General features: G+C 37.5%; 1 protein-coding gene across 4 annotated transcripts in view; it reads right to left on the reverse strand.

Moving 5' to 3' along the window:
• Positions 1 to 25,399, reverse strand: part of cdin1 (CDAN1 interacting nuclease 1) — a 94,079-nt gene that overhangs the window by 39,659 nt on the left and 29,021 nt on the right. For 3 of the 4 annotated variants that reach the window (XM_026285234.1, XM_026285235.1, XM_026285232.1), the window contains 5 exons: positions 11,741 to 11,823; positions 11,297 to 11,346; positions 9,678 to 9,745; positions 7,171 to 7,236; positions 6,741 to 6,846 (listed from right to left, as the gene is read on the reverse strand). In XM_026285234.1, the coding sequence (XP_026141019.1) occupies positions 6,741 to 6,846; positions 7,171 to 7,236; positions 9,678 to 9,745; positions 11,297 to 11,346; positions 11,741 to 11,823 (373 nt within the window). The remainder of the gene's footprint in view (positions 1 to 6,740; positions 6,847 to 7,170; positions 7,237 to 9,677; positions 9,746 to 11,296; positions 11,347 to 11,740; positions 11,824 to 25,399) is intronic. The other variant, XM_026285233.1, reaches the window with a different exon arrangement.

Genomic DNA, 25,399 nt, shown 5'->3' on the forward strand with positions numbered 1-25,399 from the left:
ATAAATGCTCTCTGAAAAAGATACGCATTCTCCCTGAATGATATGCAATGCATATGACATTCTTTCAAGACGAAGTACAGTATTATTGAAATAGACAACCACCTAACTCTAAACTTACTGTGTCCTACTGTCTGTGCAAAATCAAAAACATTAGGAAAAATAAAGTGCATTTCTCAAAAACAATAAAAAGTAATGCCATTGCACAAGGTTTCTAAATACAGAAAATTCACTACTGTTACTGTTCACATACCTCAAGAGAAGTTAAATAACTGCTAGGCTACAATGTCTTAGAATGCCTTGCTACTTAGAGCAAAATCAACAAGATTTGAACAGAACAGATTAGTGCAATTCTCAAATGTAGAATAAAAGATGTATTGGCTGTAATGCCATTACACACACTACCAAAGAAACACTCCTTAATGTTCATTACTCCTTAATGTTCAAGCTGCTCTCTCAGCATTGAAAATACAGGTAAATATCAAATTAAACTAAAAAGCACACAACACTGTAAGCATCATCATCTTCTTCATCATCTATTACTCTGTGCATTGTGTGTCTCAGCGATTTTTGCTCCACACGGTTTACAGGCGGTCTTGTTGTCATATGCGAAATGTGACCAGATGTTAATTTTTCATTTTCGTCTTAGACCTAACGTTAGCTCTGACATTTCTGTTCTGTCATTGCCCTCGGACCACAGGTGCACAGCAAAACGTTAGCGTGTTGCTAACGAACAAAGTCAACTGAAATCACCCAAAGTTATGTAACTAAGACTGTGCAACCACAACTAAATATAATGTAAACAACTTAACTGTTATGAAAACGTCCTCGAAACTGTGCAAATTTCTGCAAACTCATCTTTGTTCTATTTTCTGTGTAACTGCTGTTGCGTTTGTTTAGCTGTTGCGCTTGCATTTGCCGCGGCTTTTTAAAATGGCTCGGCTGCTTCTGCATAGATCAACCTGCCCTCAAAGATCTGCTCTGATTGGATTTCTTCCCAACACGGCCAACAAAAAGAGAACTTATGATTGGATCTCTTCTCCATTCGTCCCTCCCATATATTTTCGTCTTCATTTTTTCGTTGAAAAGTGTCAGTTAAATTTCGTCACGTTCTTCGTCATCATATCTGACTTTTTATTTAGTTTTTATTTAGCTTTCGTCCGTGAAAAAGGTTAGTTGACTAATATTTTTCGTCATAGTCTTCATCAACGAAATAAACACTGGGCTCAATCCTACTTCACACAAAGTGTTGAAAAACTTGAACGTGTTTTGTATAATTCTGACACTTTCATGGATCGTATAGTCTGATATAGTGATCATTGAGGAATTTTTTGTAAGGCTCCAATTGAGCAAAAATATAAAATTGTAGATTTTTAAATTTAAATACTGAAATTCTGCTGCTTACAATCTAAATCAATGACATCTTTATAGAAGTGCAGCAGATACAGACATGAAATGATCTAAATATAAGTATTGCTCTCCATCTCCAGTAATGTGTGTCAGTAAGATGAGATGTAGATGATCCGCACATATAACACAGTGATGGAGAGCTGAAGAAATCAAGGCTCTTTAGAAGATGTGAGATGTTCTGGAGGCTTGTGAAGATCATTCCTCCGCTGAGGAACAGTGAAAGTAAAGCTTCTGGAAACAAACGCTCCTCAAAAGATCCTGAGGATCAGATTTGAGACTCTAAAACATGATTGATGGAGAATCAAGTAAAGCTGAGCTGCTTCAGTCCAGTAAGAGTTCATCTGGAGATATTACTGACCTTATTCTGACCTTTACTTGATCACAATCAGACAAGATTTGAGTCGAGCTGAAGCTGGACGTTTGTACAACTACACTAGAAGAGCTTTGACTGCATAAACAACTCTAAACTATCTAACGGACAACAGAAAACATGGAGGAGATAATTGTGAAAACAGGTTTAAAAGCAAAGACTGATCTAGTCATTAGGAGTCAATTAATAATAGTCAATTATTAATAATCATTTGTAAATTAATAATAGTGTAGCTTTATAGTGTAGCTTCATTGATGCCACAACGAATATTCGTGATGACAAATGAGATTTGAGGGCGAGAGTAAATGATGACCAAAGGAGTAAGTGCATTTAGCATTTTAACCCTATAAAAGATGCTCTACTGTATTTCATCCACATGTTTCCAAGACCTCTAAATGATCAGATCAGTCTTTGCTGTTTAATCTGTTTCACACTCCTGCAGGTCTTCTGTCTCTGACTGATAGTTTAGAGTCACAGCTCTTCTAGTGTAACTGTAGAAGCGTCCAGCTTCAGCTTGACTCAGATCTTGTCTGATTTTGATCAAGTAAAGGTCAGAATAAGGTCAGTAATATCTCCAGATGAACTCTTCCTGGACTGAAGCAGCTCAGCTTTACTTGATTCTCCATCAATCATGTTTTAAAGTCTCAAATCTGATCCTCAGGATCTTTTGAGGAGCGTTTGTTTCCAGAAGCTTTACTTTCACTGTTCCTCAGCGGATGAATGATCTTCACAAGCCTCCAGAACATCTCACATCTTCTGAGGAGCCTTGATTTCTTCAGCTCTCCATCACTGTGTTATATGTGCGGATCATTTACATCTCATCTTACTGACACACATTGTCATATGCGAAATGTGACCAGATGTTAATTTTTCGTTTTCGTCCTAGACCTAACGTTAGCTCTGACATTTCTGTTCTGTCATCGCCCTCGGACCACAGGTACACAGCAAAACGTTAGCGCGTTGCTAACGAACAAAGTCAACTGAAATCAACCAAAGTTATGTAACTACGACTGTGCAACCACAACTAAATATAATGTAAACAACTTAACTGTTATGAAAACGTCCTAGAACGTCTATTTTCTGTGTAACTGCTGTTGCGTTTGTTTAGCTGTTGCGCTTGCATTTGCCGCGGCTTTTTAAAATGGCTCGGCTGCTTCTGCATAGATCAACCTGCCCTCAAAGATCCGCTCGGATTGGATTTCTTCCCAACACGGCCAACAAAAAGAGAACTTATGATTGGATCTCTTCTCCATTCGTCCCTCCCATATATTTTCGTCTTCATTTTTTCGTTGACTCAAGTGTCAGTTATATTTCGTCACGTTCTTTGTCATCATATCTGACTTTTTATTTAGTTTTTATTTAGTTTTCGTCCGTGAAAAAGGTTAGTTGACTAATATTTTTCGTCATAGTCTTCATCAACAAAATTAACACTGGGCTCAATCCTACTTCACACAAAGTGTTGAAAAACTTGAACGTGTTTTGTATAATGACACTTTCATGGATCGTATAGTCTGATATAGTGATCATTGAGGAATTTTTTTTAAGGCTCCAATTGAGCAAAAATATAAAATTTTAGATTTTTAAATTTAAATACTGAAATTCTGCTGCTTACAATCTAAATCAATGACATCTTTATAGAAGTGCAGCAGATACAGACATGAAATGATCTAAATATAAGTATTGCTCTCCATCTCCAGTAATGTGTGTCAGTAAGATGAGATGTAGATGATCCGCACATATAACACAGTGATGGAGAGCTGAAGAAATCAAGGCTCTTTAGAAGATGTGAGATGTTCTGGAGGCTTGTGAAGATCATTCCTCCGCTGAGGAACAGTGAAAGTAAAGCTTCTGGAAACAAACGCTCCTCAAAAGATCCTGAGGATCAGATTTGAGACTCTAAAACATGATTGATGGAGAATCAAGTAAAGCTGAGCTGCTTCAGTCCAGTAAGAGTTCATCTGGAGATATTACTGACCTTATTCTGACCTTTACTTGATCACAATCAGACAAGATTTGAGTCGAGCTGAAGCTGGACGTTTGTACAACTACACTAGAAGAGCTTTGACTGCATAAACAACTCTAAACTATCTAACGGACAACAGAAAACATGGAGGAGATAATTGTGAAAACAGGTTTAAAAGCAAAGACTGATCTAGTCATTAGGAGTCAATTAATAATAGTCAATTATTAATAATCATTTGTAAATTAATAATAGTGTAGCTTTATAGTGTAGCTTCATTGATGCCACAACGAATATTCGTGATGACAAATGAGATTTGAGGGCGAGAGTAAATGATGACCAAATGTTCATGTGTGCGTGAACTATTTCTTTAATATAAAAGTCAAACAGCTTATGAAAGGACAGTGTAATGTGTGTGTTTCTCATCCGCCGTCGCTCCCAGCAGTCTCGCATGAAGAGGAGCGACAGTCCAGAGTCGCATTTCATTACGTGACACATTTAACCTCAGCCGCTTCTACTAAAACATACACAAGCCTTATTATGTGCTTAATATTCACTATCAGCTGAATAATTTTTAATGCAACTTATAGCCGAGTAGATGGATAACTCAATTATGCACACATCCGTCACGGAGACTGCCGAAGCCAGCGAAGATTGATGTGAAGGTGAGGACGACGGATCTTGAGTCTCTCTGCTTCGCTCTTTATAGGAGAAGCCTCATTACCCATGACTCCACTGACGAGAGTTTAGTGTGAGGTTAGTGTTTTGGCCACAATATTGTTTGGATGATGAATGCGGCTGCTGTGAGTTTTGGAGAGGAAATTAGTTGTGTTGTTTTTCCCTTGGTTCTCAACACTTAAAGGAGGAGGAGGAATGATTAACGGCGCTTGCAAATGCTGCCATTTGGTGGAGAAGAAAAACATGCTTGAAAATAAGCAAATCAGGAGTGGTGTCACTCTCATGTGCCGTACTAATTGAAAACATGGCAGAAAAGGTCACTGGAAAGGAAACTCGCTGACCTTTTCAATATATTTCTCTCAAACTCATCTAAACAGAGGAGATGAAGTAATGTGATTGGCTGAGTGAGAGGAGATGACGGGAAGGTGGACACAACCGATCCTTTGCTCCCAGAGCACTGCAAATGTCAAATGTAAATGTCAATTAAAAATTACAAGCAGCTCTGAAAGGTGCACTCTGAAGGTCCTGACAGTTATTATTTTTTGACATGTCAAAGTTTATCTGACAAGGCAGTACAAAAACATGACATCATGTGACATGTCATGTCTAAACACGCACACACGTGAAGATCGTGCTGAAAATGTGATCCATATGACTGTAATGGAGCTACTGATCCACAGCACATCAGATCAGATCAGATGGATAGAGTGAACTCTCATGATGGATCGTAAACAGACAAAAGGATTTTGGTCATAGAGAACCACATTCCATTCATTTCCCCCCAAGAGCTTAAAGAGTATTAGACGCATTTTGTGGTTAAACATGGACCTAATATTAGAGATGGTTCTACTAGTCCACTGAATACAGTAGGTCTGTGTACATCACATTTTATTTTTTAAGTTCTCAAATATGATTGACAAAGCATCATGATAGAAAGTGCTCTATATCTCACAAACAAACACAATGCTTTCACGGAAAGAGTTCCAGTGTTTGAAACATGTTAAGATCAGTGACATTTATTTACTAGAGATCGACAGATATATATCAATTTACCAATATTTTTCCCAATATTTAAGCATTTTAACATAATCGGATATTGGTTTTGTAATATCGGTTTCAAAAGTAAAGTATACTTACTTGATTTGCTGCGGTTAGTAAACTTTATTTAACTTAAAAGCCATTAATGCACAAATAAGATGTGGTACATATATGCCTGATGTGTAGTTTATGCGGCTTGGCTCTAAGAAATAAAGATGAATGAGTCATGTAAGATAATCCCTCGAGTCATGTCCTAATATAGACATAACTTTGCCTGAATTAAATCATATAAAGCCATGAATGAGCGCATGTTGAAGATAAAAGTAAAAATCTGTTGTCTAAATGCTCATCATTAGTCATGTAGGCTAAAATAACCAATTGTTTATATATCATTAGTTCTGTGTAAATCCATAGATAAAGTGCACTGTCAGCAGGCATTTCATAATCTAGAACGACAAAAACAAAAAATTCAGTTTTTTTTTTTTTCTATATTCCAATATTCCAGAGAATATTATTCAGTGAATTAACATCATCCAGTTAAATATTCTCTGCTCTTTATCCTATTAAGCATGTCATAAATCTACTAAAACTGTAGTTTAAAATTGAGTTCAAATTACTACTGCTCTTTATTTATTTTCTCTATTTGAAAACATTCTACATTTATGTTGTTTATTCTTAATATTAGTATATTGCTGCTGATGCTTTTTATAAATAAAATGTTTTTGTTGTAATACGAAGATTAATTTAACATGAAAGACACTTTTAAAAGATAACAAAGGAGGGAAAATTATGGACTTAAATATCGGTAATGAATATCGGTTATGCATATCTGCTATAAACATGCAAATAATTGGTATCAACATCGATCATGAAAAAACTAAATCAATATTGGTTGATCACAAATACCAAGTCCATCCCAAATTATATAATAAAATGTATATCAATAATGAAAACCTTCACCAAAAAAATAATGAATTATACCTGAATTATTACAATATATACATAGGAAATGTTCAGAAATCTAAAACTGGTAATCTACTTCTGGCAAGCTAAAGCAAAGGAAAGAACAGGTGGCCTGAAATGTGTTTGTGATGTATAAAATTAAGTAAGCTAAACCCTAATAGGCATTAAGTGCTGAAAACATTCCCACAGTATAAGTCTATTACAATTCTGCTTTTACTACAGTTAGCAGTGAACAGGTTAATTTAAATTTAATAGACAGATGTCCAGTTCATTTTTAGGCTTTTGGCTTTTAATCTTGTAGTTGTAGTTTGTTTAATGTCTGACCTGTTGCAGTAGCTCCAGAACTGCTCATTTAGGTACGTGTGATGGCTGTGGTCGTCTCCAAATGAAGCTTTGCTCTCAATCCAGTGAACTATATGACCATCGACAGCTGCAGAAGAGCACAACACACGGTTATCTCAAGAGCAGGTCACATACTAGCAGTGTTTAAGCAGAAAAAGAGAGTCAGCTCAAACACTGCATTTTTAGTTTTCTTTGGTCTTTATGTAAAATGATAGATTATTTTCATGGAAAACTGAACTGATAGGACATTTGCTTAAAAAAAAAAAATGTCCACTTAAATGTAGTTACTGATATCAGCCAGATTACAGTTTGACACTGTGGACTGAGGAAGTTAGTGGTTTAAAATGGTCTTTTTTTTTTTCTAATCAGTAAGTAAATAAACAGCAGCTAGCAGCAGATGGACGAATCTCACCGATGGGCACCTCCAGAATGATGTCCGGGGTTTTGTCATAGCCTTTGGCACGGAGCTGGTTCTCATCTGTGTGGAAAACACATTTCAGGATCTTACAAAGGTTTACTTTACAATGTGAGAAGAGTTTATTTGTGTGCAAGTGATGACTGAGACAATTTTCCATCTTCTTTTTGACCCTTAGAATTGAAAATTATGTTTTTGACTGACTGTCATTATCGTGAAGTAAGGAACTTTCACACAAACTGCAACCCTATTACTGCATGATTTTCACCCATAAATAAATTCCCTATTTCCTTAAATTATGATGCACCTACACCTGTGATGTGGATGGACAGACTTAGACTTGTGAACAATATTTGAGAGAAATAGGCCTTTTGTGTACATAGAAAAAGTCTTAGATCTTTGAGTTCAGCTCATGAAAAATGGGGGCAAAAACAAAAGTGTTGCATTTTTAATTTTGATTTGATTTTATATGTGTGTCTGTGTATACATCCTGTGAAGGCTCATCGATGCCCTCGGTCAGTGCAACTAAAGCAAAGTCATCTGAACAGAGTAAAGACACAGATGGTGGATGAGAGCAGTGTTTGCTGGTGCTGCATAAATGTCTCTTCAGTTGCTGTGCTGATGGAGGGTGAGAGGTCTCTGTATTATATCAGTGCTGGAGTGACCTTGAGTCCTGGTGAAACACCTGATTTCCATTAAATCACAGCGAGAGGGTCAGTTGGGCGAGAGGGGCGAGGGCTTTGTGCGGGGCCTGATCGTCTCTGTACATCACCTTTGATTAGAATTAATGAGCTATCTCAGCTGACGCAGGGCTCATTTCCAAACCATTTATCAGGCTGCGTGACCTGGCAGCCCGACCGCCCTTAGTCGGGTCAGAACTCGTTCATTTCACACCGCAGTCTTAACTGCCCCGCGGCGCTCCAGAAACACACAACACATAAACACACACCAGGAACATCATGCACATATACATGGGGACACATCATATTAATAACATGCTGCTGTGTTTCTTTAATACTGTGGTTCTCAACCTTTTTTTCAACTGGGCCGGAGTCTGAGTCGCAAGGATGAAGTTGTCAATCCTGACTTGTCATATCTTCAGACACGCCATTAGAGAGAAGTGCATCTTTACGGATTATGATTATAATGACAGAGTTTTGTCATTGAATTGTTTTATCTTGTTTAGTAGTAATTTAAAGCTTTCTATAGATATATTTATCATGCTTGTGAGGCATGCATTCAAGAACAAACGGCAGGAAGTGCATCATGTTTGTTTTCTTTATTTTATAAAAGCACAATGTTTTGTTGATATTGTGAGTGCACATATATAAAGGTAGATCATTTAAAGTTATGAATGATGTATTACTCATACCTTTATGAGTAAAAATGATGGCGTATCCACTGAAAAAAAATGTAAGTGATTGCATTGGCACCTCTATGTCCCGCAAAGCATGCCTTAGCTTCCACTCTCTGCACAAACTATTGGATATAGCGCACATGCTGAAAGTCCAGCACTCTCCTTTCTTCACTGCTGTGAGTAGGCTACTCTTGTTGGTATGTGTTTCTTCGCTGGCATTTTGTTTTTCTCCCTTAATAACAACTGTGTCCATTCGAATGCTCAATTTTACTGAACTAATGGCTCGTAAGTGAACAATGGCTCTGTGTAGTAAATGCTGCCTCATGTGTAAGCTTGTACGTGTGGAGATGTACCGCCGATTACAGATCGGGCTTTACTGACAAGATGCGCATTAAATATCGCTCGCGATTTATCGTGCAGCCCTATTTATGACCATCTATAAACACAGATTATAAAGAAATCTGAGAGTATACAATGTGAGCAGAGATGTGAGCAGAGAGTACAATACAATTAGAAAAATTTAAGTTCAAGAGTTCAAGAGTCGATGTTCATCCTGAGGGGATCACTCTAAATATTATACACTTTATTATATGAGATTTATTTTCTATGCACACACATGCATTATACTGCGTATACAAACATATGAGAGTCTGAAGAAATGTAAAATATATATTTAAAAAAATATGACGAGCGAAGGTAAGGAAAAAATAGTATTAGTATATTTTATTGTGTAAAAATTCATTTAAAGAAGATTTGATATTACATGCTTGCAGGAAGGCGATATTGGGCAGAAGTGGTTGGGATATGTGTTTTTGAGTGCGTAAGTGCAGGAAAGCAGTAGTACTGTAGTACTGTAACACTGAAAACAAGAAACATTTATGCCTTTAAAATTATGAATGTAACGTTAATGTTCTGTTTTAATCACAAACATAAGCCTACATGATTGCTTGGTTATATATAATAAATTTTCTAAAAAAAAATTACAACGTATTATAACATACTTTTTTTGTTATCACTGTTTAACCTGATAAATTAAATTCAGTTATGGACAAACAAATAATAATTAAAAAAAAAATCTAATATAGATTCTGAAAAAAATCTGAAAACATGACCCTGTTTTCTATTCCTGGGGTAAACAGAGGCTTACCTAAGAAGGACAGGTTGGTCTCTCTGAGCTTGTCTCGCAGCAGGTCCTCGTGCTCCAGACCGATGGCACTGGGGGAATACAGTCAAGGACAAACACTTTCTCATGGAGCCGAAGAGATGGTCAACTTTCACAAACCCCTTTCTGTGTGTTACCTGTGCTCGGTTTCCATGGAAACACCTTGACAGCTGAGCAGGGTTGCTGTGGCAACAGCAGAGGAATGTGTGTTTGCAGTAATAGCAGGAGTGAATGAAGCATCACTCAACACACACCCAACAGGTTCTGAGGGGCTGCTAGGGGCTGTGTACACAGGTGTAGTATGATAGCATACAGAACACATTCAGACAAAACACTAATGTGATGAAGTTGTGTTTGTAGGACGTAATGCAGGCTGTGCTCAGGGTCTTCTGAAGGGAGATTTGATGAACACATCCAGATAAACAGAGTGAATGATTGCTGACGCATGAAAAGAGATGGAGAGAGAGAGAAAGAGTGGAGGGATGGGGATGAGTGACCACAGACAGAGAAACACTCTGACCCTTCACCCCGGCTGCATACATCTCTCACACACACACACACACGCACACACACACGCGATGAGTCTGAGAGAGGCATGAGTTTATAAAAGCACAAACCTGAACTCAGTGTCTCTGTTAGGAAACTTACGGAGCATTTTAACCCTATAAAAGATGCTCTACTGTATTTAATGCACATGTTTCCAAGACCTCTAAATGATCAGATCAGTCTTTGCTGTTTAATCTGTTTCACACTCCTGCAGGTCTTCTGTCTCTGATTGATAGTTTAGAGTCACAGCTCTCCTAGTGTAACTGTAGAAGCCTCCAGCTTCAGCTCAACTCAGATCTTGTCTGATTGTGATCAAGTAAAGGTCAGAATAAGGTCAGTAATATCTCCAGATGAACTCTTCCTGGACTGAAGCAGCTCAGCTTTACTTGATTCTCCATCAATCATGTTTTAAAGTCTCAAATCTGATCCTCAGGATCTTTTGAGGAGCGTTTGTTTCCAGAAGCTTTACTTTCACTGTTCCTCAGCGGATGAATGATCTTCACAAGCCTCCAGAACATCTCACATCTTCTGAGGAGCCTTGATTTCTTCAGCTCTCCATCACTGTGTTATATGTGCGGATCATTTACATCTCATCTTACTGACACACATTACTGCAGATAGAGAGAGATCACTGATCATTTTACAGTTTCATATAATTGTGTGTCTATATCTGCTGTACTGTTATAAAGACTTCATTGATATACATTGTTTATATTATGTTATATTTCATTCAGTCAGATTTACTAAATAGAACGTGCTGAAATCTAACTAAATGGGAAATATTTCTTCAATGATAATGTGAAACATAAAATCTACTAACATATAATTCTGCACATGTAAGGAAATCAAACACACGCAAAGGAAGTGAGGGTGGTTTGACGGCAGGATACAGACAGTGAACACAGCACTGCTCATAGATCTCTCACACACACACACACACACACACACACACGCACACACACACTCCTCCTCAAGCGTAACTTATGTCAGGTGTAGCTTCTTGTCCCTGTGAAGAGCTCCTCGTCAATTTCAGGCTTAAAGTTTTATGGGAAGGATACTGTTTGATGCAGTCGACCAGCGGTCCATAACAGCAGTCATTTACTGTGCACTGAAGAGAGGGAATAAATATTACAGTCCGGAGGGGATGGGCCCTCAGCATCCATTACAAACACCCATCATGCACTGCAACACGCCACACATCACCTTATTAGCAGTTTAATCAGACATCTCAGAAACTAACACAGAATCTCCCAGGGTTTCAGTGACCACTAACTAAAGAGTTTTTACCAGATACAGATATATATAGCAAAGAATATTACAAGAACACCAAACCATGAAAATGTATGGGTTTGTTCCTTGCAAAAAATTATCACACAACTTCAGAAGACCGTTACAATAATAGTCTGTGGAGTTTTACAGCCATTAATCATAGTCTGCTTGCATAGTTAAGAGTAGATGGCCTTCAGTGGAAGAATGAGATGACGTTTGCTCAGTGTTGGTACCTGTTCGACGTGCTTCGCTAACAGTAGGTCTGGAATTAAATATGGCTCACGCAGCATGTTGTTGAGGACATGTCTGGAAGCTGCTGATGGAGAGAGAAGAGTGAGCAGGAGCACAAACTGTAAAAAAATGCAACTGCACATTTTCCACCTTAAGACACCTTTTGAGTCTCAAACACTAAAAAACACAGTTGTCTGAAAAAATAATTTAATATTGTTGAAATGTTAAGACTTTGAGTTCACAGTATGCAATGCAGCATGAATACATTTTGTCATTTACTTTAGTTTTTGTTGTACTGTTATGTAAAGAGCTCATCTTTTTAACATGTGTTGATTGCCACTGTTCTTGAGGTCTGTGTGTCTAATCTTGAGGCCAAGAGAACGTCCAATAACTTGAACACTGATCTCAATTATCACCAGTAAAGTATGTAGTGCCACAAGGATATGTCCTAAGTCCTCAGCTATTTTTAATTAACATGTTGCCCCTTGGTAATATTATTAGAAAATACGGGATTAGTTTCCACTGTTATGCTGATGATACTCAGCTATATATCTCAACGAGACCAGATGAAACTTCCCAATTATCTAAGCTAACAGAGTGTGTTAAAAATGTAAAAGATTGGATGACCAATAACTTTCTTCTACTGAACTTGGATAAGACAGAGATATTACTTATTTTACCAAAAAGTATTAATCAGAATCACTTGGATTACAGTTTGCAACTAGACGGATGTACTGTTACTTCCTCTACAGACAAAATTCTGGGTGTTATATTAGATAGCAACTTGTCTTTTGAAAATCATATTTCCCATGTTACAAAAACAGCATTCTTACATCTTAGAAACATTGCCAAGCTACGAAACATGTTATCTGTTTCTGATGCAGAAAAGCTAGTTCATGCATTCATGACCTCTAGACTGGACTATTGTAAAGCACTTCTAGGTGGTTGTCCTGCTTCGTCAATAAACAAGCTACAGGTCGTCCAAAATGCAGCAGCTAGAGTCCTTACGAGGTCAAGAAAATATGATCATATTACCCCAATTTTACAGTCTCTGCACTGGCTACCTATTAAATTCTGTATCAAGTGCAAAATATTTCTATTACTCTAGCTATTGCGTACCAAGCTAGTCTTTTATCACGCACCCTAAGGTCACAAAACGCTGGACTTTTGGTCGTTCCTAGGATAGCAAAGTCCACTAAAGGAGGTAGAGCTTTCTCACATTTGGCTCCCAAACTCTGGAATAGCCTTCCTGATAATGTTCGGGGTTCAGACACACTCTCTCTGTTTAATCTAGATTAAAAACACATCTCTTTCGCCAAGCATTCAAATAATGCATCTCATAACCTTGTAGTATGGTTATATCTGATCAAATGCACATTATTATTCTTTAGCTTGGGTTGAACAAATAATTTTTACTTGGTTGGAATAGCAGCTATGCTAATTATTTCTCTTTTTGTTTCTCTGTTTCTGCATAACTAGGAATTACACAAGCTTCAGCTTTGCAATGATTTGTACTGTAAATGGTGGTATAAAAATAAACTTGAATTCAACTGAACTGAACGCCCATTTTCTGGATGTCATAGTCTTGCAAGTTGTTTTACAAACAAACGCAATGTTGTCTACATATTAGACCAAGTGATCCATTAAGGTTTGTCACTCATAAACTTAAAGTGGATAATGTGGTGACTTTTTATACATTTTTATTTTTTTTGCAAGAAATGTACAATAATTAATACATAATGACATTGCTGTTTCAGTTATTTTGATGAGAAATGTTCCATTAGCAAAATAAGACAATCAGCATTTGCATAAACACATTTACATTGGCTAAACAAAGTATCCTTACTAAGAAGAACTACAAAGTCTTACTGCATCAGACTGCCTATTTTTTTTTTTTTTCAAGTTTTCTCTCAACTATTTATTTTTTACACTGCATGCATTAGACATTTCCAGATGAAAAGCCTGGGTACAGATGCAGCAGGTACTGATGAAGACGCATCTCCTACACCTGCAGGATTTCTGTGATACGAGCATACAGAGCTGTGGATGAATAATATGCATGTCTCACTCCAATCATGCTGCACTAACATTATAAATCAGCCCAAGAGCCCTTGAATTGATTCCCTATTACTCCAACACAAAATCCATCATTTTTAAACAAATTTAGATTTAATGGATTGAATCATTGTGTGTCATTCTGATGATATATCTATATGAGAGCATGATGGGAAATATGAGGCCTCGTAGATAAGCTCAAATAGATAGTGATGAGAAATAAATCAGTGAACTATTACACAAGTCAAAGTCTGTGTGTCATAAACAGTCATCATTTTGATTTTTAAGCCCTGCAGTTGTAGCTTTAAGACTTCTGTGTGTAAATTACCTCTGTTATTATCGTCTGACCTCTAAATCTCCAACGTAAGAAGGTAAGAACAAGACTAGACCCCTTAAAGGTCTAGATCAACACACCTGGTTACAAAATGAGGGTGCCTGCCTATACTAATCAATTTACACAGAGACATGTTGGCACATTAGTTTAAAAAACTGTGTGCAGTAGTTCTGCAGCTACTGCAATCTGAAGTCATTGCAACCCTGGGAACCAGACTCAAGAGACGATAAACCCAGACCAAGACCAGGGGCATATTCTTGATTTGAGAGAGGTCAAAGTTTTTAAAAAGCATCTTTCTCCAATGAGAGCCATTTAAAATTGGCTATGTATCCTGACTATATCAATAATCCTTCACTACACACTCTTAAAAATAAAGTGTTTTCACAGAACGTTAAATGTTTTGCACAGAACCATCAATGCTTTACTGTTAAAAGTGTTTAAAAAGAAAACAAAACCGGATCCCCAAACACTTCATCCCATCTAAAGAACCCTTTTTTGTTACCATAGATGCCAATAAAGAACCTGTATTGGACACATTTGCTGTTTTCTGTAGTAGCTGTATAGTAATACACAGTAGTAGTAGTAGTATAGACATACTTTCTTGAGATAGAGACCACAAGATCAAGCCTCCAACCTTAAAGGCCATTGCACACAGAGTCAGAAAATTAACACCACCTCACTTTGTGTCAAATCACATTTAAACGCTGCCTCCGAAACTTTTGACCATCATAAAAAAATTGGATTTAAGACAAGTGATTAGTGGCCTGCATAAAAATAGTTGATGACTAGACAATCATTTCATGACTCTAGACCAGGGGTCAGCAACCTACGGCTCGGGATAATAGCTGGAATGATAGCAATAGGGCAAACTGTATACTGACGTACATTTTGAGGTAATAACTTCTCAGTCACACAGCCTGCTGGGAGCTATTAATGCTACTGAAGTTTGAAAATGAACTTGCTCTAGTCTATGGATGCACGCGTGACCGCTGCACATACTAGATGCTTCAGATCAAACACCTCAGCTGTCTAAAGGCGCTCGTCTGTGTCAAAATGACTGAGATGGCCAATCAAATCAAAGTAGGCAGGGTTCACTGTTCACAGAAGGAGCACAAAGTGTCAGTTTAACATTAAAGAGAGCAAGGAAAGATGAAGCTGAAAATCATTTAATATAATATTTGTACTAAAGAAAACTGTGATTTTACCCCTTCTTTGCTGAGAAATATAACGTAGTGATTTCAGTATCGATTAATAAGTCACATGGCAGTACTGATAAGTTTATCAATTAAAGCAGCACAAAATCTAGAACTGTGATTAAGTTAAACAGTTAAAAATGCATTGGTTTTGTCACACACACACACACACACACACACACACACACACACACACGGTCACACCGTATATTTGTTATTCAAGAAACTTCTAAAAAGTAAAAAAAAAAAACAATGTATGGAAAAAATCCGCAGAAACTATTTGCATGAAAATCAAATAGGCCTATTGGTTTTTTATTATGTAATTTAAAAATGTGTATCTGTAGAATGCATTAAAAAGGGGTGTTGGCAAAGAGGTTAACCAGTAAAATTTTAAATGGCACGTCATGCCGAAAAGGTTGCCAACCCCTGTTCTAGACACTTCTTATTGAAGCCACTGGAATAATACAGTGAAATAATATGTTCTTTAGCCATACAAGACAGTATCCATGTGGAGGTTTTAGTGTTATAAAGCAAGGGAACTTCATTGTCACTGCTTGAAGACTCCTTTTACTACTGTTTTGCTTTTTTTTTTTTTTCACAACGGATTAATACACATCGTACTCAGTGTGCAAAGTTTCTGTGTGTGACAAATTTTTAGGATGACGAATACAAAAAAACACATACGAAAATTTCGGACTAAGTGCGAAGACCTTTAAGACTCAAGACCTTTAAGACTTCGTTACAGACTCCTGTCAACAGAAACGCACAATCCTCCCTCACTCGTCGCATCTCAGAGGTATCTTTCTCTCTTGGTCATGACATCAAATCCCTGCTGGAGAAGAACAAATGCTCACTGTTATCTTTTTCATCCTCCTGCTGAAAGAGGACATGAGGAAGAGAGAACAAAGCCAAGTCAGCAGTCTTCCAGCAGGCGCCTTGTTTTTCTGCTCATTTTTCTCAGAGATTGCTGCCTTCACACGCAGATCCATACACTGCTCGGGCGCTCCACTCAGCAATGAAGAGAGCTATATTTCCCCTTGAGTTAGGACACCTCGTGACAAATGATAATGGATAATCAATAAAGCGGGAAATATGAGGCCGCAAACTTTATGAAGCTGGGAGACATATTACTCCTCAACAACAGTGGTTTCCCTTAACAAAGTCACTACGCCGCTGCGCCTAATAATCTGAGGGAAAATCAAAGAAGCCGCAACCACATCAGCAATATTGGCAACTTATTCCACTTTAATGGCATTTTGATTGATTTTTTCCTCTTAATGGTACTTTTATAGATTTGATGCTGGTCCTGCAAAACAGCAGTGTGTAATAGAGCTCCCCGAAGGCAAGCAGCAGCCATTAAAGGCCTTGTCTTACCAGCACTCGTAATTGGAGGTTGACCACCATCGCATTTCACACATCACACAACACCACCTGCCTCAAACGGCCATAGCAGGGCCTTTCCTGAGCGATGGGGTTAAGAAGAGTCGTAAACAGAGGGTGACCTTGCGGCTGACATTGTGAGGTTTCAGCCAAGCACTGACCTGATGAAAATGGAGGCCAGAGAGCTGATAAATCAGGGTGCTTTTAAAATGAGTTTACTCTAACGCTCATTCATCACGGAACATGATGCCATTTGCAGCGGCGGATCCGCAGCGAGCGAACGGCGCAGTAAATAACAACAGAGCCGAAGATGCGCACACGTCATGCATTTATAAAAGACACCTCCGCACGACACTGTAAACAACGCAAATTTAATGTAATTGTCCCATATCGACATAAATTCCGACCGAGGTGTCCTTATATGAAGGAGGGAAATATTAAAGAGGAAAGACGCCCTCCGCCGGGTAGCACTGTTTACCAAAAACACAGCCCCCTTAAACAACCTCTGATGAAATGATGAATGGGGCGGAGGAAAGCGGTGCAATCTCAGTTCGCCATTATCAGACTCTGAAAAAGCGGACAGAAGCTCATTAGAAGGCAGCACTTGTCGAGGGTCGGCCGTCGTAAAAAATAACGAATGACAATCGTTATCGCCCCTGACACTGATGAGCTCCGGAGTTTGTTTATTAATTAAAAACCCTTCTTCTTATGGTTATAATCAAGACGCCCCTCCTCCTCGGTGCCTTGTGAACGCCGTCGTACATCAAACTTCATGATGCGCGAGAGAGGCGCTGGCTGATAATGCGCCCCTGCTAAAGCTGATTTTCCATGATGAATCTGGGAGCATATAAATTGGCTAATATCTAAAAACATTTACAGATACTAGAGGAACTGACTACTTGCGGGTCGTGATGGATGAGGCTGTTAGACGCCAGAGGACAGCTCTGCAAATCTCTGTGGCTGCCTAAAGCCCTTGTTTGATTTTCAGATTTACTTCTTTAAAAGCCCTCCTCTCACATGGAGAAAACAAGAGCAGCGGTGCTCAGTATTTGGAATATCTCAGTATTCAAAGGCCAGATTCATCCACTCAATGCACTTACCTTCACAGAGATCTGCCTCTGTAGCAGGGGTGGGACCGAATACTTCGAGCACTCGAAAGAAACCATGAGGAACTTTTCTAACTGGTTAAGGACAAAAAAAATTGGGACCCCTTAAAAATTATTGTAATTGGTAAAAGACTAAAAATGCTGCAGCAAATACGTTAATTGTTTAACTGTAAGCTTACTATACACACTGTATGGTGATTATTCGAATAAACAGTAAGTAACTTTACAACTACATGTCAACTAGCAGTCATTAGAGTATTAGTAGACTGTCTGTTTAAATACCTTTACTTTATTAATATCTATATTAAACACTTTATTTTGAATGGTCCTCAACATAATGACTATAAGAATCTTTGCAAGTATAAACTTATTCCACTAACCCTAAACCTAACCTAACAGCCTACTCAGAGTTAGTTGAGATGTAGTTCCAAAGTTACTTATAGTTATTAAAATGTCTAAAGTGCACTATCAAAATAAAGTGTTACCAAAAACTAGCCTTGAATCTTCTTGCCCAGACAGCTCACATTTGATGTTTTTTCACTGAAATTACTGCTTGTTCTTTTTCTTTTTTCTGATCAGTTAATATTTGCATTAGGGTTTTAGGTTTCATCTTATGTTGTTAATTGAATGTTTATTGTATAGAGTTGTGTGTTACTGTGATGGTGTTTTGCATTTGTATTACACTCTGCATCTTCTAGTTAGTATTTAGCTCAACTTGAGGGAAGCTACTTGTGATGAACTCAAGTGTCTTTCTCTTTAAGACCTGTGTTTTTATTATCAATGTATGATAAATTCACAAAATAGATTTTAGTACTTCAGTAGGTTGACATATTAACATATACATACATATATATACATATATACATATATATACATATATACATATATATACATATATATATATATATATATATATATATATATATATATATATATATATATATATATATAATTAATTTGTATTACAGTGTATCTCACACCAGGGAGTAAAAGTGAAACTATGGCTTTGAAAGCATGCACTGATGCCTGGAATCACTCTCATAATAAAAATACAGTGTGAAGTTACAACACGTAAGCTGTAATATTACACTGATGTTGTAAACAGTATAGCTGTTTATTCTCATATGTGGTGTGTTTGAGATACATGACCTGCTACAAAAATCACTCAAGTTTATCAGTGTTTATTCATAGTTTACGTTCAGCTCTTGCAGCTCAAACTAAGTATGACTTGGAAGGTCATGTACATAATATCACAATATTACACTACTGTAATAGAATGTTGTATGTTGTTGACTAACAAGCTTAAGTTCACTTGTCCAATCTCATCCTTTTTGTGCAGTTGCAAGTTGTACTTTGTATGTTTATGTTGTGCATCCATCTCATATACGATTGGTTTGGTTGAATCAGCCTTAGCTCAAGCAAACATTACAGAATATGATTTGGTTATTTGAAATAATCCTATTCCTGTTTCTTTTCTAAAATATTTGATGCATTATTTATAGTAGCTAGCGGTGTTATTTTTCTCATATTGTTTTCATCAACAGTATGGTTTCATTATCTGCATGTAAAGTCTAAAATGAGGTCAATGGTCAATTTCATCAAACTGGTGGCCATCTAATAACACACAATGTGGGAGAAAAATGGAAAAATAATCTGACTTTAAAAGGTGCAGTTAAAATGAGCAATGCTTCTGTTAATCATCAACCTCAATGCCATCAGCGCAGGAACTACTCACTGGATATCCAGGAACAAATGCCTTTAAAGAAATAAGAAGATTTTGTGAATAGAGCCAGAATGTAACAATAATCTCATTTAAAACACAAGCCGACTGGCCAAGAGCCACAAAGAACCAAAGAGACTGGAGTAAAATCGCAGGAAAGCCTTTCTAGGAAACTCTGGCGTTCAGAAGATCCCCTCCCAGACGTCTGCAGGAGAGGAAGGATTATAGATGTTGATATCATATTCGATATATGCTTGAAATGCCCTGAACATATTGATTTATTTACATGCACATCCATCTGGCCCGGTCTGGGAAAACACGGACACAACACTCACCGGAGAAAAGACTTCAGAAACAATCTCAAACTCTCTATCGATCCCGCTGAAGTGAGTGGATATATATTCAGCCGTCCCAAAGGCACAATTTCTGGGTCTCTTAAATGCAAACAGGGAAGAAAGGAATGAAAGAAAATAAAAGATGGTGGTGTGCGAGGGCCACGGCTGGCGTATATGAGGCTATTGATCCAGCGTTGGCTGGAGACACAGAGAGACGGGAGTGATGGATGTGCTTGCCGATAGCACCGGACAAACCTGTCAGCTAATTGCCAGCAAAGACAATTATCCAGGCATTGTTTGATAAAAACAACACATTACAAAAGTCTAATATTCACACAGAGAGACTCAGTAATTAAAGGAGTTCAGTGCCGCTGCAAAGACTGGTCACTGGAGAAGAAGATGGCATGTCAAAATACACATTTACAATGCATTACATTTATATTTTACATACGCTTTTATCCAAAGTGACTTACAAATGAGGACAATGGAAGCAATAAAAATCAACAATGATATACAAATACTATAACAAGTATCACTTAGATTAACGCACCACATGTAGCAAGTTTTTTTTTTTTTTTATCATATACCGTATTTTCCGGACTATAAGTCAATCATGCATAGTTCACTTGCAGAACACAAGCTGCTAGAGGCATATAAGTCTGAAGTAATGAATTTAGGTAAATGGGTGCAGAGCCAGTAGTAGTTTTGTAGGCAAACATTAATGCTTTGAATTTTATGCAAGAAGTTATTGGAAGTTAAGTGATAAACAGACCTGGCGTGCATTAACAAAAAATCCTGCTGCCGTGTTCAAGGTTAATTGGTAAGGTTTGATAGAACTGGCTGGAAGACCTGCCAAGAGAGCATTGCAATAGTCCAATCTGGACAGAACAAGAGCTTGAACATGGAGTTGTGCAGCATGTTCAGAAAGGAAGGGTCTAATCTTCATGATGTTGAATAAACATTGAATACACCGTAACAGCTCGCCTGGACTCGACTCGCCTTTGTTTGGTTTTCCACCATTTAAAACTTGTACCTTTACCTGCTTCCAGGTAACGGGTACTACGGGTACTAAACATGGCAGACTGCTGATTGGTCAGAGAGAATCGTCACTATTTACTGCGTCATCATTGCACACGCCAGACAGAGTATCCTGAATAACCTTGCCAGCAGTTTTGTTTTGCTGCCCTCAGCTTCTCAAGAAACGTTTGTCTTCTTGCTGTGAGAAACAGCCACTTCCCGAGGATCAAAAACAGCATACACTCAATTTTCTCCATTGTCCTGTGTTCGTGGGTAGTGGGTGTGTGTCACATAGAAGATTATGTCACAGCAGTTTCCTGCAGCGTCACTATGCCGACCAAGTACTATTTTGGAGCTACTATCTGCAATGGAAAACTGAGCAGTCGAGCTTGTACTGGTAATGGAAAAGCGCCATTTGAAGGACCTATCTGATAGGTAAGACTCAAACCATTGAAGTGTGGTTCCTGAGATGCCATTTGCCAGTAGCGTTGATAGGAGAATCTGGTGGTTAACTTAGATCAAGCAGGATAAGTACTGAAGATTTGGATTCTGCTCTTGCCAGTCTTAGAGCTTCAACAACTGAGAGCAAGGCCGTCTCAGTTGAATGTCCACTTCTGAAGCCAGATTGGTTGCTGTCAAGGAGATTGTTGTGTGTGAGAAATGTAGAGACTTCGTTGAACACAGCTCTTTCAAGTGTTTTTGCAATGAAAGGAAGAAGAGAAACTGGTCTGTAGTTCTCTAAAAGGGATGGGTTGAGGTTGGGTTTCTTAAGTAGTGGAGTTATAAGAGCCTGTCTAAATGATGAGGGAAAAACACCAGTGTGGAGGGAAGTGTTGATGATGTGAGTCAATGCAGGTATAACTGCAGGAGAAATGGCTTGAAGAAGATGAGATGGAATAGGATCAAGTGGGCAAGTAGTAGGATGATTAGAAAGGATGAGTTTGGAGACTTCTGTCTCAGAGAGGGAAGAGAAGGATGTGAATGAGTACTTTGACGGATAGTGGTGTGAAATTGTGCACTGATATTTTTAATTTTAGTAATGAAGAACGTGGCATATTAGAGTTGATGCAGGAAGGGGATGAGGACGACAAAGGAGCAAAGAAAAATATTTAAAAAGCATGCAAGGGGTAGACGAATTGTTAATTTTGTTATGGTAGTATGTCCTTTTAGCAGTGAAGAGAAGGAAGAGGAGTGACTGATACACATTATGGTCAGTAGGATTTTTAGATTTGCACCATACCACGTTAATTTTGACAGCAAATTTTGATTTAGTTTTAGTCAAATTTTTGTCGCATTTTTATTCTTTGAAAAATGTCAATATATTTCTGTCAGTTTTTGACATTAAAAAAGTTTTAGCTCGTTATCGTCAGTGAAAAAAAAATGTTGTTGATGAACATTATGATAAAAAAATGTTTGTCAACTAAATTTGTAAGTAGCAGTTGTGGACAAACGGTTGAGATCAAGAGAGGCAAGCAGAGTGTGGAAGTCTGCAGAAAGAGGTTTATCTAGGAGGATGCTGAAGTCTTCAAGCATAACTAGGGGAGTACCATCCTCAGGAAAGGTTGAGAGCATCACATCTAACTCTTCCAAGAAGTTACCTTAATAGTAAATACATGTCTCTTCCATTTGAATCGGACATGTTACAAGTAATCCTAAGCCAAACTCTAACCATACAGTAAGTACTGTAGCTGATTAATATTACAACTGCATGTGTGTCAATCAAATCCAATGAATCACTACAAAACTAAAACAAACTCTTTTTAAACGCTGAAGACATAGGTAGATAAATTGTTCAATGGCATCTTTGTTTTCAGATTTTGTACAGAAATTCGACCTTTGTGTGATTTCTGTCAACTTATATCTGACAAGAAAGATTACATTTATAAATAAGGTCTTTGATTGCATTTATTTGATTTGTCCCAGCCTGTCATGTCATGTGGTTTGAGATGAGTAAGTCTGTAACAGATTCCACATTCATCTGAATTACTAGTTTGACTTGAGATGATCCAGTCCAGGATGAAGATGCTTCATACGAGCAGAACTGACACTTTAGGCCAGACTGTGGCTGGTGTGACAGGGTTGAGCAATTGACTGACTGAATAATGTGATTTCAGTCACTCCTATTGTATGATTGCAGTCACTCCTGATGAAGGTCGTGTGACCGAAACGTTGGTGTGATTAAAAATTTTTTATTTGCAAGTTAAGATAGTATGCGGGAGTTCCTTATATGTTGATACGACCCACCTGGTCTTTATTTTCTACGCACCTATCACTTACAGGTGTGCGATGGAGTTCGTTCACTAGGCTAAACATTAAGAAAAGAGCAATATAGCAATATATTAATAGATTTGAACTATACTTAGTATGAAATAAATGCATTTTAAATATATTACTCTATTGCTAGGGTTAGAAAGCTTGGTCACCCTTTATAAAAGGGTATATATTTAACTAGTATGTACTAACATAAATGATAAATACAATGTATTTATTCTGCCCAAGCACTGCTACTAAGGTTGGCTATGGATGAGTTTACGGATGTTTAGTGGTATGGGTTGGTTTAAGAGGTATGTGTAGGTGTAATCATAGGTGTGCACAACTTAATTATAGATTGCAAGTATTTTTAAACAAGTACAACATAATAACATGTACTGTACGTGCAAAACAAGTTATATCCAATGATTACTGTAAAAGTTAGTACACCGTTGAAGTTGAAGACACTTCACCCAAAGTTTGTCCAGAAGTTCATTATACTTAATGAATCAACACAAAAAAGTCTGAGAAAATGAAATATTATTGGATATTCTCCCTAAATCTGCTTTTTTTAAATGGTTGGTTACAAAAGTAGTAAAGAGTGTGTCGTGCTGTACAGTGTTTGAGCTTTATTCAGCTTTATCAGAGAGATGATCCACCACAACGAAACAGATCAGGCCTTGTGTTGGCCACAGCATTCAGTCAGCGCAGTCTTGTGATTTATAATGAGTTTCCAGCAGACTGAGGGTGGGCTACCTCACATGGTATTGCCTTGTTCTACACACGACAGGAGTGTTTCGACAAGCGGTGGATAACAGCACTCCAAAGTAATCACACGCTTGACTTTGACACACGACTGCGCAGTGCACACATGCACTGGAATCTCTCTGCTGATTAAATCCAGCACACGTGTCTAACATACTGTACCTCTCTGTTTGTGTGTGTGTGTGTGTGTGTGTGTGTGTGTGTGTGTGTGTGTGTGTGTGTGTGTGAACTGAGAGGAAGATGGCGGATGCTGTGTGAGTCTGTATTCACTGAACGCTCAGAGGACAAGCACTGTCTACTTCTACTGACACCCAGCTGCTAAAATCTACAGAAACACACACACACACACACTAATGTATCTTTCAGGAGCAAAGCTTGACTCTTATGCATTACTATGTTTGAAGGACAGATTTCACCTGAAGCATTAAGAGACAAAACAGCTCAGATTTATTATTACGGCCATCAACAGTTATCAACCAGAACACAACAATAAGTATCATAAAAATGGCACTAAGTTTATCACCCCTATTAAGTCAAGCTTTTTCTTTTTATGTATTTTTGAAATATATGTATATCATGTATATCATGAAATCAATATATCAGATTATAAACAAAGTAATCTTGTGTTTGCTAAATAGTTTGTTGGAACTGTGTGATAAAGCAATATCTTTTTTGCTCAATTTGCACACAAATGACTAGCCTATTATTTTGGCAAACACAACATTAATCATCACATATTGATATTTTGGCTTAAATGTCTATATTGGTGCTCTAAAACACCGTTCACACGCACTGATACATATAAAGATATATTTTCTCCTGTACATGCAGTGCTGGATACTGATGAACCAATAATGAAATTCTGCACCATACCAATAAGATCACTTATTGTGTTACGGAAATTAACTGATAAATCTAAAATAACATTTATTAAAGTAAATGTATGCGTCACAACAGTATGTACAATATAAAAAATGGATGACTTATTTTCCACTATAGATAATAGTCTTCTATTGTTTCAACAAGGAATAATAATAATAATAATAATAATAATAGATGAGCAACGTCATAAATTTGGTGTCGCACTTACTTTGAAACAGTTTTCACTCAGAAATTGATAGTACATTTCCCAAATGGTAACACACTCATTTTAAAAGTACAAAAACTGAAAGGAGTCATTTCTTGTAAATTACTCCAATAATCCTTGTTTTATGGAAGCATACAATTAAAAATGAATTTACTAAAAACTATAATAGTATTTTGATTATACTAAAATAGCACTGTAGCAATATATTTGGATATAGACTAGATAGGATCATATACAGCTGCCAACTGAGCATATGTTCCTCAAATTCAATGAACAACTACAAAAATTGAAGATGTTGATTGACTTGCTTTTACTTAGAAACTGCAAGCTATTGTTTGGAATTAACTGGTATTTTCTTAAGACATTTTTACTTGTAAAAGTTGGAGTTAAGTGAGAAGAGAATGTCAAAAGCGCAGACT

This window comes from Carassius auratus, chromosome 17 (genome assembly GCF_003368295.1).
Source record: "Carassius auratus strain Wakin chromosome 17, ASM336829v1, whole genome shotgun sequence".
Classification (NCBI taxonomy): domain Eukaryota; kingdom Metazoa; phylum Chordata; class Actinopteri; order Cypriniformes; family Cyprinidae; genus Carassius; species Carassius auratus.